This window comes from Aythya ferina, assembly GCF_964211825.1.
Source record: "Aythya ferina genome assembly, chromosome: 5".
Lineage (NCBI taxonomy): Eukaryota > Metazoa > Chordata > Aves > Anseriformes > Anatidae > Aythya > Aythya ferina.
In genome coordinates, this window is record NC_140301.1 from 48,284,528 (window position 1) to 48,302,254 (window position 17,727).

The 17,727-nt window shown below is 41.2% G+C and overlaps 1 protein-coding gene across 4 annotated transcripts in view; it reads right to left on the reverse strand.

Moving 5' to 3' along the window:
* Positions 1 to 8,923, reverse strand: part of TTC7B (tetratricopeptide repeat domain 7B) — a 135,990-nt gene extending 127,067 nt beyond the window's left edge. For 2 of the 4 annotated variants that reach the window (XM_084522757.1, XM_084522758.1), the window contains exon 1: positions 8,733 to 8,923. In XM_084522757.1, coding sequence (XP_084378883.1) covers positions 8,733 to 8,853 — 121 coding nt within the window. In that variant the 5' untranslated portion in view covers positions 8,854 to 8,923. The remainder of the gene's footprint in view (positions 1 to 8,732) is intronic. The other 2 variants (XM_084522755.1, XM_084522756.1) reach the window with 2 other exon arrangements.
* Between the last annotated feature and the right edge of the window lie 8,804 nt (positions 8,924 to 17,727).

Here is a 17,727-nt window from a genome sequence, read left to right on the forward strand (position 1 = left end):
GAAAAAAAGTGGGGGGGAACGGGAGAGCGGGAAGTAGGGGAGAAAGGAGCTAAGGGGGGAGGAGGGGTGTGTGTATGGAAAATGAGATGTATGAGATTTCAAGGCCCAGCTCATCATCTCTGCTGTGGTGCTTCAAGTCTTCCCCAGAGGGAAACCAGCCTGGGGAGGAAAAAGTAAAACTTTTCTTCTTCTCTCTAAAGGTACTACTAAAGGCTCAGAGAACTTGCAGAACTGCACATTGCATTATTTGGAGAGGGTTTTTCCTCAGACTTCTGAGAACACATTAGACTGAGAACACATTAGCTTAAATCTAAAAAACTGAGGAATTTATACCCAGAAGAGGAGTGCATCAATAAGGATCCCAAAGAGGTCAACTGCTCTATATGTTACCCAGACAAACAGTTTCAGAGCAAAGTTTCTGTAAAAGCAGATGAAGAAGATGACTAAAATCTCTCATTTCATCCAAAAGTGCATTTATTAAGACAACCACTTTGAAATGGAGCTTTCTTCCAAGCAGAAGGATCTGGATATCCTGGATCACCGAATCCCAGGTGGCTGAGGGGCCTCTGGAGATCTCATGCCCCTGCCCAGCTCCGAGTAGGACCAGCTCGAGCAGGCTGCCCAGGATCCTGTCCGGTCGGCTTGCTGGGGACAGCAGGAGCTGGGCCAGATACAGGGCACGGACCAACCGATACTACCCGCACAGAGCCTGCAGGCTGATTCAGACCACACACATGTAGAACCAGAAGCAGAATGCACACTGTCAGCTGCCCAAAGAAACTCAATGCTACTGATTAGCACCTTTAATTATCTGCAGTCTTTCACTCCTCTGCCTCTTAAGTACAGAGAGCCTGGCTCCATTTTCCTGTGCAGCTCTGTAGTATCTAGGCAATTTTCCTGTCTGACATCCAAAGCCTGAAGGAAAATATTATAGATTCCTAGACTATTTATGCATATGCTCAAAGATTAACCAAATTTACTCCCACGGTAATACTACTACAAAAAATTGCTTTATGAGGGCACATATTAAGAACTGCAAACTCCAACAATCATTTCAAACTAGATTATTTGCATGTTTGTTTGTTCTTTTAAATTCCAACTCCCAGATTTTTGTGAAATATTAAGATCATCACAACAGTAAATAACCAGATCAGGACAGCCACAACATATCATCTACATTATTGATAAATGTCAAATGCTGAAATTAAACTTGGCTGATTCACTCAACTGCAATATGAAGCCAAGAAGTGTGGCAAGTGGGATGATCACCATTACCTCTGAGTGTTTAACTGTGAATGGCAAGTGTTTGTCCATATTTGCAAATTTTCTTCTAAAAGCTGAGAGTTCTAGTAACCACACTGAGGGAGAATGAGAAAAAATAGTTTATTTCCCATATTTCCCATTTACATTTTGTTTATGTTACAAAGAAAACAAAAGAGTGGCTTTGAGAATGGGAAAAGCACAAGCCATGGTAGATAGGAATTCTTTTCAGTCTTGCTTCTTGCTTGTCTCTCAAAGGACAAGCCAGTTCTCCTGTTGCTACCAAGAAAAATCCCTAGAGAATATTTAAATGGAAGGCAAAAGGAAACCATGTAATAGGACAGTGACTCTTGTCCCCACTCTACATGAAACGTTCAGGACTTACTTTCATTATCAAAGACAACCCCTAAGTATCTGTTAGGGTCAAGTCCTGATCCTCTCCTCCTTTCTAGACAATGCAAGCACGTGTTCCAAAGTCCTTTCTCTGCTTTACCACCTTTCACCTGTTACACGGCAGAAACACGAGCTGTAGGGCAGCTGTATCAAAACTGGGGGCTTTTGTTTAATTGTTATTAATTTGCCTTCTCTACAGAATACTAATATAGGCAATAAACTTAGTAAAAATTGAGTGCTTAAGGTAAACAGTTTTCTTCCTGCTACAATATTACAAATTTTACAGATTTCAGGCAGTGGTCAAGATAGTTAAAACAGAATGGATTATTTGATGGTACCCTTCCCGCCTTAAGATTTATTACTCTGTCTCCAGAGGTTGGTCTATTCTGTGAACTAAATGAACCAAGATCCTGTAGAAAAGGGAAAAAAAAACAGCACACACTATAGAGATGTAGAAAAATTATATATATATACATATAATTACTTTAACTACATTAAAACAAATCAATACTTTCATGTATTGCCTTCTCTTGAAGTATAGGACAGATTATAGTGAAGGATTTCTGTTTACACATATATGCTTGAGTGGAATCTGTGGCATCACACAGATCATCAGTGGGGTGACAACCTGAGGAATCTGATGCAGCGTTTCCTGAAGCAAAAAAGTACCTGGTAACATCTCTGATCAGAGCAGCTTATTAGTAAGTGCCACCGTGCCTTCTGTCATAGGTGTGCAGACAGAGAAACACTGAGATCCAGCTCTACCTTCAAAGCAGAGCAGAGCCCAAATGCTCTCTCATGATTACACGTCTTGCTGCCAACAGATGTTGCACCACTAGCCAAACACCCTCCCTCCCTCCAACTTACAGACACCCTACCACTTCGCTTTTTATGAAGTTGTTGTCTCCAGTCACTCCTGATCAGACCACCAATTAAATTACATTCAGTGGGGACAAAACTGCAGAGAAAGTAACCATCGAATCTGAAAATCTGGTTATTTACAAGTCAGATGGGGGAGGTGGGGGAATGGCCCAGACCTGGTGTGGTTAAGGACCTTCTGGCCCCTTCTCTTTCACCATCCAAATAAAATTCAAACAGAAGTGGTATTGATGACCATAAGCTCATGCTATTAAACTAATTTTCCTATAGAAAAGTTAATGCCAAACTTCAACCCTCAGAATTAACTTAAAAAACCTACAGCAGCTATACAACTGACAAGTAGCAGCATATATATAAATAGATAGCTCAGGCTACAATTTCTTCTCATGACTTAAACAAAGCAACAGAATGGGCCCAACCCATCATTAAGAGCTGTAACTATTTTGGAAACTGCATGTCTGACAATGCAATATATGGAAGATTTCTCTGAAATTCATCCAAGCAGCTCCAGGCTCCAAGTCCCCAGCAGAGCTTAGCGGACTCACTCGGACCACTCACGTTTCCACACAACGGGAGGCTGCTGCTGGCAAAGCCTCCGAGAAGGAAGAGGTCCCTGCCCCTTTGCCCTCTTCTGCCTGATATTCACTTTCCACCCACTGAGGCTCTCCACAGACCCCTCCAGGAGGCGAAGGGGCTCAGAAAGCCAGCAGAAACCAACCCATACGGAGGAGCAGCAGGTTTTCTGCTGGCCTGGCACAAACTGTGCCACCTCTGGTGTGCTTCAGCTCCAGGGAGAGGCCACGAACACGTGAGTGGAGAAACGGCATGCAGAAGGAGCAGTTTGACAGAAGTAGGAAGAAAGAACGAACTCCTCCACAGAACAGCAGCAAGGTGTTAGACCAGCTGGGCTGCTTGTGAAATCCGACTGACTACGCCAGCATTTTCTCTCTGCATGACAAGCCGGTCGGAACACAAGCAGCACACCGACATCGTCAGTGCGCTGTTGTAACACCCCTGGCTGTCTGAAGAAACAAAGTGACAGTCAGAAATAAAGCAAGGCATTTAAATACTGCCACCATCTTTGCTCTTCATTCAGAGAAAAGTGTGTCCTTAGTACATTTGTTCTGTAAAAACAACTGCAAATGCAAGAAGGAAGGCAAGAAAGAATGCAAAGGAGGAGACAGCACGGCGTTTTGTGGGAATGCAGAAGGCATGTCACACCTCTGTCTGCAAACTTTGCTGGTAGAGATCCAGGCCTCTTCATCAAGCTTTGCCTATAAAATCTGCTTTGCAAACTGCATATATATAAAACAACAACCAAATTTGATAAACACCTAAGTAGGGCATGAGTCCTAAGAGGTTTAGAAATCCCTGGTTTACTGCGAGGATAAGCTTTAAACATACATCTGAGGTCTTGTATTTCACAAGAGAGCAAAACACATGAAAACCGGTAAGATGTTTCTATTTTTATTTCCTACTTATATCCAGACAAAGAAGCACCAGAGAAAGTGACAAAAAAAAAATAAGCAAAACACTTTCTGATCCTTTGGTTTTAGTAATCCCACTCCTAACTTCTCTCTGTTCCCTTATTCTGCAAGGCTGCAAGATACAAAGGTATAATCAGAAACTACAGAAACAAGCTGTTAGAGGGGAAGGCAGCCAGAGAAAAGATAACAAAAAAACAAAACCAAAGGAAATGTGGTAGTAAAGGCAGTAAGAAATTCAACGGGTAATAAAACAAGCAAGACTAGTGTTAGCAGGCTGGTGTACTCCCACCAGCAAACCTGCTCCCTGCAGGTAATGTTGTGTTTCATGCAATGTCACAACGCTCTCGGCAGTGCACACATCAGCGAACTTGTGGGGTGTGCATCCTCTCCCCCCAGTAATGCAGTATTTCACACCAGCTAAGGTTTCTGCAGAACTACATCATTCTACCTGACGAGCTATAAAAATCTGCCTCCTCAGTGCCTTTCCAGACAGAGCCATAGATCTCACTGAACTTGAGCAAGGTCACGTTCAGAGCGTAGCAGCGATGAATGGCCGGAAATACCCACGGAAATTCACAGATTCTTTATTTTATCCATTCACCTCGCTGCTGAACTGACCTGCAGTTTCCTCACTGTGTCTCCAAAGGAAGGAAAGAAAATATTTGCATGCTGATGTTCGGAGGACACCCTGAGCAGTTACAGCCTTCGGGCAGAAGTCCATTGCAGTCACCTCCTTCGAGATGCTGCTGTTTCATCATAAATTCATGGCTGCCTTAAAAGCAGCTTTGAAATGCAGTTGCTAACTTCTAAAATTACTGCTTGAACACCACAAAATTCCAGGCACCCTTGAGAACCCCAGTTCCCAAAACCACAATGGTTGTAACATTTTCACTGAAAATACTACAGAGGTTTCAACCCCACCACCAAAAAAAAAAATAAATAAAAATGACCATAAATACAATAAAATACACAAGTCACCTGTAAGATCAACATGTTATGGTGAACTTACAGAAAAACAATCATCACAGGTATTTCATAAGCCTTATTTTTCAATATTTGAGAATAGCAACGTTACATATCTATTAAAAATATAAAAAGTTTTGTTGTTGTTGTTGTTTTTTAATCTCTTAAAGCTCTCTGCATTTCCTGCATACAACTGAGTTTTTGAAGCCAAGACAAAGCTGTACATGTTTCTCCTATATATTAAGGCCTTTATTAAAATCAGGTCCATTCAGGCTGCCCTAAAATAGAAAATAATCCTTTAACTGATGCTTCCCAATTTGGGGCACATTTTTAAATACATTCTGATTAATTGTAGATATCTAACATTTACTATTTTACCTTCTCCAGTAACCTGTGAACAAGTAAGTTTAGACTTGGCCCTTTTGCTAACTTTCAAGACAGTGCTCTGCCACCAAGCTGCTTATTTGCAACATTGGTTCAGTTCATTGAATTTTACCTAAAGTTTGTTTGGATCACTTTCTTAGAAGGACCTTTTCTCAGTTACTCAAACTACTGGGGAACACACAGAGTTTCACTAGTGAAAACTGCTTTCAGATTTTATTTTTAGTAACTTGGGGTTTGTCTCAGTTCTGTTTAATAAGTTACAATCAGGATGTGGACTCTGGGGACAGGCACCTGTCTTACAACCAGAGTACAGAGTAGCCAAACACCACATCTCCATGAACCTCAGAGTAGCACGATGATTTCCATGCTACAATTTCTGTAAATCCTGCTGCGCCGGGTATAGTAGGCAAGGTGCTGGCAGCAGAGGGACTGCAGGGGTGGCTACTGTGGGAAGAGGCCAGACACAGCCAGTTCCCAGAGTCACAGCAGGACAAGGCTGAGCCCATCAGCCAAGCCAGCAGCACCTCTGGGAAAACGTACTTAGGAAGGGCAAAATAAGAACAGAGAGACTATAGAACAGGAAGAGTGAGAACCTGCAGAGGGAACACCAGGAGGGGTGCTCGAGGTGCTAGAGCAGATCTCCTTGCTGCCCAGGGAGGTCCCACACCAGAGCAGGTAGACATGCCCTGAAGGACCTGCAGGCCATGCAGAGCTCAAGCCAGAGCACATTTTTTGCCTGAAAGACTTCAGCCTGTAGGGAGCCTGTGCCAAAGTAAAAGAAAAGTGTGAGAAGGAAGAGCAGGGAGAAACTGACTGCGACCCCTCTGCACCCACACCACGCAAGGAGGGGCTCAGGTGAAGGAGTGAAGTTGAACCTGTGAAAGGGGGGACCAAGTGTTGTTTGGATGTCGTTTAGCTTTTCACTATCTGATTCTATTTTAACTGGCAATCATTTAACTTTCCCCAAATCAGGTCTGTTTTGCCTGTAACAGAAGCCAGTAAGTGATCTCCCCATCTCTATCTATTTACCCTATTTCCTGCCCCACTAGGGAAGGGGAGAGATGGATAGGCAGGGTGGGCATCTGCTGCTGGCCAGGGCTAACTCACCACACCCGCACATGACAGCTCTGACCGACCTTTTACGGGAGTGCTGATGAAGCAAGAGCTCAAACAGAGATTTGTGTAATATGGCGTGAACCTTATTACTGCTGCTGAGTCCTGGTTCTGAAGGAGAGAAACATAATACAAACTGCATAAACGCCTAACAACTCTGAGCTGAAAGACCTTTCTTTCATCTATTTATCCTTTTGTAAAGACAATGCAAGTCACAGAGCAGACACTTTCCATGATCCAAATTGTGACTGTTACTTATAGAGTACCAAAGGCAGTGACCGATCCATTAATATTTCTCCTCCCTGTTTATCTGAAAGCTCAGTAAGTTTACAAGCCTTTCAAACACAATCCAGATACAGAAATTAGTTCCAGTAAGTGCCATTTTTGTATATCCAAAATCCTACATAAACTGTCATTTATATTTGAACCACTGTCAGGTTTTAAGCAAACCCCTAATTTTAGGAGGGAGTAAACAGGAGCCATCAGCAGAACAAAACAGAACAAACAATACAATAATCAAGCCTACTCAAAACGTTCCAGTGTTCAAGAGTCAGAGCCAATCCCACACAACAATATATGGACAGAATGAATAGCCTCTCCCCTCTTTTTTCTTTCCTTACACTTTTAAATCATTCCTCCACTGCTCCTAAATTGTTCTATGTTTAGCCAAAAAGCAAATCTTCTGTTATTATTCCCTAGCCAATTTGTAAAAGCAAACATTGCTGCAGAAGGAGGCAGTGAGGTTCCAAATACCTTTTCTTAAATTAACTGCTTCAGATCAACTAACAACAGGGCTATGCAGCAAAACATCTTTCAGTCTGTATGCCTTCATGGGTAGAATAGAGGCCCTGCCTCTTTGTTGTCTGGCTAGCTGATAACCTTAGCCTTCAACCTATTGGTCACACCAGCATCTAGACCACAAACCTGTGGTTTTAGATACTCAACAGCCCAGGCTTGTATTTCATTAGATACAGGTCTCTCTCTGCCTTCCTCTGCTACAAACAGAGATTCACTACCACTTCACTTACTGTTGATGTCCTTCTCATTTAGCTAGAGCTTGGAAGCCTGGGATATTGATGCAATCCTTTCTATGCTATCATAAAGAGATGAAATCCACATTCAACACTTATCCATGTTTTAAAGATCAGAAAATGCTCTAATAATAATGTGTACTCTGACTGGTACAGAATCTAGAAGGCACAACAATGGTAAAGTCACTGATGTGTAAAGTTACACATCAACTTCTCTGATGTGCTTCAGCTAGGTAAAGAGTTCCCTGGTCAGAGAAATCGAAGTCAAGCTATCAATAATATCTGAAATACCTTAACAGATGCTAATCCAGAGATCATCATTCTTCTCAATCAGACAGCCAAAAGCCATTCATCTCTGCCTGAACTGATCTCTAGTCCATAGTCTACACCTCAATAAAGCACGTCCTTAAAACAAACTAACACCTTTCACCTTTTCACTTCTGTCTATTTTTAACTACTATAATACCAGTGTGTTTCAGGATCATTACCCAGCTGTTTTTAAGGCCAACACACTTAAGTCTATCTACTCCTGATCCATCTATCCTTAAATTCTCTGTCTCCTCCCTGCTTTGATTCTGGCTTTTGCTCTTCTGGTTGTGTTTCTGCAGGCCTGAGCCATGCACTTGTCTTCTCCACCTAAACACGCCAACCCTTTGCAGCATGCTCCCGGTGCCACCGGCCTCACGCCTCAGCCTCCCTATTAACTTCTCACCCCTGAGGTCACCCCAAGCCCTGTCTCCCCACACCTATTTCTCCCCACAAACACCCCCGGGTGCAGCTCACGCAGAGGAGGGAGCTCAGACACCGTCCCCTCGGCGTTCCTCAGGGGCAGAGCCAAGCCAGGGAGCCCTTCGCTGCGCGCCCCCAGCCCAGCCTGCGCTCCCACCTCCCTCAGCTACGCGCTGAAAAGTTCGGGACGCGAGAAACAAAGGTCGGGGCGCCCCGCACCGCTCATCGCTAGCGACGGGGAACGAGGCGAGGCAGCGCTGCCTTACCCCGCTGGGCAGCGAGCCTCGACACGGGCTCGGCGCGGACCCTCCGGCACACAGAGCAACGCAGGACCCGGAGCAGGAGGGCTGCAGGAGGGCTCCGCACGGCCCCGGCGCCCCCCGGTCCCCCCCCGCTGCCGGGGCCGGGCCCCCCCGGCGCAGCCCCACCGGCACCTGCCCGGGAGCCCCGGCGGCCGCCCCTCGGCCTCGGCCCGCCCGGCCCCGCCGCGCACCGTTAGCGATGAGCTTGGCCGAGAGCTGCTTGACGAGCTCGGGGATCCGCTCCCACTGGCACTCGGAGCGGCACCGCTCGATCTCCGTCTCCAGCCGCGAGCCCGCCTTCTTGGTGGCCATGGCCGGGCCGATGGGCCCCGCCGGGGGAAGGGGCCGGGGCTGCGGGAGCGGGCGGGAAGGAGAGGACGGAGGAGGAGGAGGAGGAGGAGGAGGGGGCGGGGACAGGACGGCGGCACCGGGCGCCTGTGCGCCGGGAGCGGCGGAACTGGCGGCGGCGGCCCGCGGCCGGGAGCGGCGCCCCCTGGCGGGCAGCGGCGGGAGCGCGGCCACCACAGGCCCCGCCGCCGCCACCGGGCTGAGGCGGCCACCGGGCCGTGCCGCCGCCCTCACAGCCCCCGGGACCGAGCTGAGGCCCAGCGGCTCGTGGGGGAAGAGGCAGCGCGAGCTGTTCCCCAAAACATGACACAAAAACAGTTCTTGCCTTCAGTGGTCTCCTCTTCTGCCGCCGTGAAAGCTCTCACCTGTTCTACCTCAGGGTTTTTTAATCCAGTTGCCGTTTCTGTCCACACACGTCACACCACACCTTGGCCCTGACACGCTGCTTCACATCTCATCACACAGAAACGGGGACTGCAGCTTGGCCTGGGTAGCTGGGTCCTGACCTGTTCCTTTCATTAAGGGCAGAGGGCACGGCCATGCCTGTATTACACCCTTCCCTACCTTTTGAGAGAACAAATGCATTTCCAACCTTTGCATGGAACAAAATAGTAGCTGAAAGCAATTTGAATAAATATAATGTATCTTTGTCAAGTGCAACATGACACACCAGTTCCACAAACTTACTGAGACCTCAGAAGAAAACTGTCACAACTGATTTGCACTGAAACATGTAGCAAAAGCACCCGTTGCTACTTTTCCCAATGTAAGTATGGAGCCCCTCCCACAGAACTGCTTGCAGAGATGCAGTGTAACCCAGTACACTAGACACAATGTGAATTTAAATGATATAAACATCTTCCTCCACATCCAAGTGCAGACTTGTATAACTTATTCTCATTATCCACAGAAAAGAGAAGTCAGTGAGGCCAATCTGCATATGCTTGACTTTGAAGGATTATGATCTGCCTGCTGATGTGAAGATACAAAACACGGGCTGGTGTGAAGATACAAAACACGGGCTGGATGCTGGCGTTGCTGTAGCACACATTGCACCACTCTGGATCTTGTGTATTTTAGTCTTCAGAAATGTCAGGATCACAAACTCAAAATTCAAATTGGAGCAACAGCATTACTAGCATGAGAACAAATTAACCACTGTGTCATAACTGTTAGTACATATTCCTCAAACCCTATGAACTATGATCTTCAAACTCGGGGAATAATACTATCACCAGTCACCTTTGCATGCAGTTATATAAATGTTTCAGCTACATGCAAACACGACACGCCTATGGGCATTGGTAGAGCTGTTATCCACATCACAGAATTTCTGTGATGTTTCCTAAGTGATGTGTGTACCACAAATACTAGTGACAGGCAGTTTGAGAAGCTTTCTTTGATTCTGACCACCAATGGAAAGACCGGAATAAGGATGAATCTTGTTAAAGATAGGAAAACAACAGCATCATCAAATCATTAATTGGCCAGGTGCAGACCCTTTAGGCTTGTGAGACTAAACACTTGTCCCCAGCTGCATTGCTCAATCTCATAAAATACCCTCTTCCTACAAACCTTGCTTTGCTTGTACCCTTAGGCTGTCAAACCACAACTCTATGCCAAGTAACATATGCCCTTCTCAAGGTTCCAACTAATTTATTTTTCATTCCCAGTACTATCCAAATCATAATAGTGCAAGCCTTGGATATTAACCTGGCTTTCCCTCAAGCTGCTGTTAGAGTGCTTTCAGGCTACAGTTCAAATTCAAGCAACATATACTTCAAATTTTAAAAAGTGAAACAGAACCTAGTAATAGCAGAACATAACAGTGTTTAAGAAATACAGTGGAGTGTGCTACAGGAATGGAAAGAATATTTAATACTGCAACAAAAGTAAAAGAAGAAGGATGTGCTAAAACATTTTTTGTTTAAGTGAGGTCTCAGAAGATCCAGACGACGTTACGTTGATTACAGAAGGATATTTTACTGGTCAGATAAAAGAATGAAATGAAAAATGAGGCAGCAAATGAATGGTAGCTGAAAATTGTTGACATCATAACTACCAGTTCTTTTAGGCATAAGAGGAAGAAATTAACATTTGAATTTTCCCAAATAGTTAATTTGCTTATGAAGATTATTCATATTTATTCATAGCAATTTTAACACATTTTGTTAGCACTAATCACATCATTTCAGTAAAAGCTACCAGCAAAAGAATAGTATTAAAATATTTACATAACAGCTCATCAGACTTATTATCTCAGTAGTTACTATTTATGAAGTGAGACATCTATGCAAAAGGAATTAGTATATTTTGAAATACATTGGAACAATTAGGATGTCTGCTTTAACGTTAGTGAAACTTCCCTATACCTAAGACTGCTCTAAGATTCTACTGTAGATGACCCATAACTGTATAAAATAATGAAATGCATCTGGTTTCTGAAAAGTATGTAAAATCAAAATGCAGGGAAAGAAGCTAGGTTGTGTTGCTCAAGCACTCTGCCCTACGCTACCCTTCCCACTCAACACCCCACCTCCTCAAATACAGGGCAATAAGAGAACTAATACTTGATTGTTCAGTGCAACTTCATGAGCTAGGTATGAAGAAACAGTGGCTTTCAGTCCATAGGAACACCTTGATATGTACTCTGGTACTTCAAGCAACCTGAAAATAGACTTAACAACAAAGTTTTCAGTACTACTACTCCATGCAGTATTATGGGAAACAAAAGTGACAGGTGTTTAAACTGTTAAATCTTAATAATTTTAGAGAATACCGAGATTTATATAAAACTTTTCAATCTCTACTAAGATAATTAAACAAGGAATCAGAAAAATCAATTCAAATACTACTTGTATTTTTAAAGGTCACATATTCAAACAGAAGGCTAGTAACTCATATTAGAAAAAAAGGCAAGCAAATTTACAAGATCACTGGGTTTATTATAAATAGATTTTCTGGCTTCTTACACAAATACTATTCGATGCTGAAATGCCAGGGGAGGAACCAAAACTTCATCTTTGTTCCAGCTTTCCTTTATTCTAAAATAATAATAAATAATAACAAAAGTAAAAGCATGATTTTCCTGACAGCTGTGCTAAAGTCAGCTCACTGGTATGTATGCCCTTGAGAGAAGAGGCTAGTTGAAGCTTAAAATTCAATTTGTGTCAAAGGCTATGTGTATAAAGTTCCTTCACTATTAACAGAAGTGTTTAATATGCAAGCTTACTTATTACTCTAGTTTTAGTCCTTCACAATCGACCAGTGTTTTTTCTTCTAAAGCATGTGTTTGAAGCTGCTAATTGAAGTGCTGACTGTTAAAAATACTTTCTTCTTTGAAGTTGCTATAGCATACATCATGGAAAGATTTTCAGGGAAATATAATGTAATGGAAGACAGCACGTAAGTCCTTATTTCAACTCCACAGAACATAAATGGAATTTAAAATTAAATTAAAAAGAGAAGCTTTTCCTCAACACAAATCTTTATTTCACCAATATCTTATCTTTCACTCCAGATGAACACTTCAATCTCTGTTAAGACAATAAGTATATCCTACTGCAGGTTATCAGAGATGCAGTTCAAATATTATTTGTATTTTAAAGAAAACATATTCAACTACTATTTATATGACATTTTGTCAAATGTGAAATGCAAAAATTTTCAGGCCAAAATGTGTGAATGTGAGAAGTTATTTCTCTACAGTGAAGAAAACATTATACAAGCAAAAATCTTACTGGATTTTTTTTCACTTAGTTTCCTAGTTTCACTACTCATATTATGCAGAGTTCTCCATGCCTAATGAAGCCAGTGATCTCTATGATATTTTCCATATGCAGATTGTCAGAGGAACTAACTTCATAGTGACACATGGTTCCTTTTTGGGAGTAGCAAAAAGCAACTTAAAGGCAACTAAAGTGAGAATTAACAGCACCCAAAAAATCAACAATTTGACTACACACATGACTAGATGCAGCCTGCCCTCTGCCCCAACTCATAGTGAGGAATAGTTATGGACACGAAGTGAAATATGCTATATCAAAGTATTTCAACATTTCAATGTTTTTTACTTATATGATTTTATTTTCTTAAAGATAAGATAGTTACATCTGAGAATGTACATTAACTTGTAAACCATAAAGCCCTTACTGTTGTTTGAAATTCATACACAAAACAGTTCTGGAAAACCTAGAACGCACTTTTTTTTTTTCCCCTCCACAATGGACTTTTGCTTTTGTAGCTCGTTGCTTTCAGACTGATTCAATTCATAGTGCATTTGTCAGATAATGGGAAGGATAATTGATATTTGAAGAGGAAAGCATGCCTTTACAATCAAATACTTATTTTTCACAATTGCATGACATCCCTTTATTTTTATTTTCAGTCTTCAATAAATGACAGTGCAAACAGTCATTGCTATTGATAGTTGGAATCTGAAGATCAGTCACTAATCATGCTGCAAAAGATAAAAAGTCAGACCCCAAAACAGATTCTTTCCAAGGCCATTCATGCTAAACAGGAACCAACGCTGACAATGAAAGGGCAACAAAAAGTGCCATTTAATAAGCAATATATTTCAACAATCACATTGTTTAGACCCAGTGTTTCATTTTAAACTTTTCATAAAGTTTCTGGAAATATCCTCTACATCACAAATGCATATATTTACATGTACAAAGAAACATGAGAAACTATGTCACCTCCCAGATTTAAAAATAAGCATTTCACTGATGTCAATAGGCTTAGCAGACATATTTATATCCGAAGTTTAATTACTACTTGTTCCACAACAGTATTTTTTACAGAGTTATAACATTATACTGTCAGTAAAGTTGCTATCTCAAATTAACTGTAGTGACTAACATGAAGCAAAATGGGAACAAAGATACCATAGTTAGCTTTTTCTCACACATATTGTGCCAGTATACAGCTTTTCAGTCCTGCTCAAAGCTCTAAGGATTTAAAAGAAATACTTTAGCTGCTTCAAAGTTTAGAGAAGAGCCAGATAAGGTGTAAACATAGACCTTTCATTGTGGTACGCTTATAGCAACTTACCTACTGCATGTCAAACTGTTTCCCCACCAGGTGATGGTCACAGGGCTGCAAGAAAAGAGGGTCTCCTGTTGTCCTTGCACAACAACAAAACTGGCAGACACACTCTAGCTAACTTCTGGATGTTATCCAATTGTATCTTAATCTCTCACTTGAACTGAAGAACAATATTCTTAGATCGAACCTTGGTGGCAAAGACATTTTTTTGACTCATGTATGCAAAAAAAGTGGCCATAATAAAAGCATTCTGAATTTAAAAAAAAAAAAAAAAAAAAAAAAAAAAAGGAGGGTGGGGGAAGGAGAACGTTTTATGTATTTTTAGAAAGATGCAAGCTAACCTTTTTACACTTCAGTTAGCGCACTGCTTCTTGGTTCATTTTGTTCTATCCAGCACAGAAAATAAGCCCTGTACTATTTTAAACTATGTATTAAAGATAAAAACAAGATTCCTATTAAACATTAGGAAATTAGGAAGCTAGATTTGAGTAAATAGGAAACCCTTCCTAAATCTGAATAAAGTAGCTCTCCTTTCTGCAGTACAATTGCTTGATTGCATTACTTTATTGGCCCAAGTAAAACTTAGGTTTTGTTCCAAGATCAATTTCCATCTACACAGGAATTGCTGTCTTATATAACTGGTGTTTCAAACTGCACTTCTGCGACCACTTAAGGAGAGACAAAGATCAACTGCTTCTGACATTGACATTACTGGTATAGCTAGCAGAGTGCAGCAGCTGAGTTACAGCTCTTATCCAGTACCTAAATTCAATCCTTTCAAGTAAATAGAATTGTTACACAGAAGAAAACATTCGAATTTTCATTATTTTTGTTTTGCAATGTGTCCTAGCTATTCATTGCTAATAAACAATATGGATTATTCATAAACAGCAGTATTTTCTCCATCACTATTTAAATGCACATGGGATAACAATATTAGTTACATTTTAAGCATCTAGTATCACATGGCATTCAAACTTTGTCCTTGTTACTGTATCAAGTTAAACAACTTGCCAACTAAGTGTTAGACCACCAGAGGGAGTCAAAAACTGCATATAATTTCTAAGTTTCTAAACCAGTAGACTACAGTTAAAAACACCAATGGAAAATGTTATGTTGTGTGTATTACAACAAATGTGCATGAAAACTAAATAAATCACAGGAATCCACAGAGATCAGCAGCTACTGAGGATGAAATCTCACGACAAAATTCCAGCTACCTCACTAGTTTGAGGTAGGAAAAATGTTTATGATATAGATAAAGGAGTGCTCAGAAAATATTTTTCTTGTGTTTGTAAAGAATAAAAATCAAGTACTTAATCTTTTTTCTTTTTATTTTTTATTTTTTTTAATGATGTTAATAACTGAAGAGAATTCTCAAAAACAGTAAATCCAGAATTTGTACTCAACAGTCCTAAAACAAAGGATTCATAATCATAGGATTGTAGAACTAGATTCTATAGATAGAATAGATGGGTTGCCATCCTCAGTCTCATCATGCCTTTCTGACTAACTCAGGGAAAGCCAGCAGCATCCTGTGAGAAGGCTGGAGTTGTGCTTGTGCTAAAGGAAGACAGAGAATAGTGGCAGGGTAAAGACTACCTAGACTGACATGACCCTAGGCAAAAACCTGGAAAACTACAAACACAGTTACACATGGTCTTCCAAAAGCAAGGTCATTTGCAGAAAGGGGAGGAAACTTCCTAGAATCAGCTAGGGCAAATTCCAGGAGACCTGTACTTCAAATGGGTAGAAAGGTAGAAACACTAAGATCTGGCAAATGTGGACCCAGCAACAGAAGTGTGATCTGCCATTTCTGCATTGCAGTTAGGTGGTAAGACCTGGCCTAAACAGTCTATACCATACCACTTGGCAGAACCACCACAATACCGCTCTCAGGTTTTGGAAATAAAACATGTAAATGAAACACTAATAGATTAATAGAGAAAATAAGAATCAAAAGTTGGAGACCTGTGACAAACAAATTTACATAAGAAATTAGATCTTTTTTAAAAGTTATCAGGATAATTAACTATTTGGTTAAATATCAATGAGACAGTGGATTCTTCAACTTCATGTCTCCATGAAGTTGAACTGTATGCTTTTCAAGTAACATGAATTGGTCAAATGCAAGTTATTTGCTTGACAAAAGATGATTTAAATTTGATACCCTGCAAAATCACAGTTTGCTGAGATTACAGTTCACTGAAGTCATTGGTGCACTGTGCGCTGGCAGCCTACAAAATGTCACTCATCACCAGAAAGGCTACCGAGAACAAAGCATTGGGCATCATTCTGCCATTCTGCAAACCATGGTACACCTACACCTGGTCTCACTGGTTCGACTCAGTAGGGCATCTCCTACGTTCCTGCTATATTCAGTTGGCTTTACACACTGCAATTTACTTTATCTCAGCCTTTCACATTTCTATTGCTTAACACTTGTTATTGTTAGCAGAGAGCCACATTTTGCTTGCATTTCCTGAGATTCTCCAGAAATCAAAAATTTCCCTCTTCACGTACTCTACTACGTCATAGTTCCTTTCTGTGAGAAGTTAAAATAACTCTTTCCAGGGAAGGAGGATTAGGACTGATGCATAGTTTATTTAATACACAGTCATAGATAGTAACACAATCAAATAAGTCTCTGAAAGGTCATCCAGCATGTGTTTGAAACCACCGAATGGGTAATTTCCAGTCTGCTTCACTGCCCTGGACATCATTTTACCTATCATCAAAGAACAGGAAAAGAATATATGTGCCTTTTTAGGCTGATTGATAAAAACAAAATAGAAAGCAATAGTGTTACTGTGACTGCAGTTGGTTAGGGAAAGATAGGAACTTTGCAGTCTGTGGGCTTTAACTTTCTATCTTCAGATCAGAATGATGATCAATGAGAAAAGTTTCTAGGGAGTAACTGCCAGCTTTCAACCTTTCAGCACTCCTGCTGGGTGCAAGTACAGGCTCCTAAAATACTTGAAGTTTCACATCTGTAGGACAAAGCAGATCTCTCCTGCATGCTTCTGACCTACCCCTACTTCAAAGTATAGAAGTTGAATCACGCAGTCAGATCTGATGCCCGTTGTCCAGCACGTTTAGATCCAAGCCTGAAGTTGCTATTTGTACTTCTTGGTTTGTACTCACTCTAAGATATAAGATTACTTTTGTACTTTTATAATTGTTCTTTTTATACTTCTAAACGTATTAATTCCATTTAGCACATATAACAGTTGTCTAAAGAATAATATTCACCGACTGGCATATTTTAAGCTAGAAACACTAGAGAAATTGAACAGATAAAAGGTTTAACATAAAGAGAAAGCTTATGAAAGGAATAGAACCAAGTATACAATATAGGGAGTAAAAAACATTTTTTTTTTAATTAAAAAAAATGCATAACATACTTAACCCAAATGTACACTGGAAGAATGTGGATTGTTTTGTTGTGTGTTTTTTGTTGTTGTTTGCTTGTTTGTTTTTTAAGTTTACTGATAGCATGACACCATAGACACATTCACACATTTTTCTCAAAAAAAACAAAACAAAACACCTAAAAACAAAAAACAAGCTCCCGACAGTGCTGGAGACTGGTAATAGTTCACACTGATCCAAAAACTATCAGTCTGTCTTAGGAACTTGTTCAGATACTTCTCCCTCCTGCCATAAATTTGTGCATGATGTAACAGCCAATAAACGTCCTGGGTTATTACCTACAAAACTGCCTTCATCCAAGTACCACCTGTGTAACATTCAGATACCCAGCTTAGTTTTTAACTCTTCTCTGTT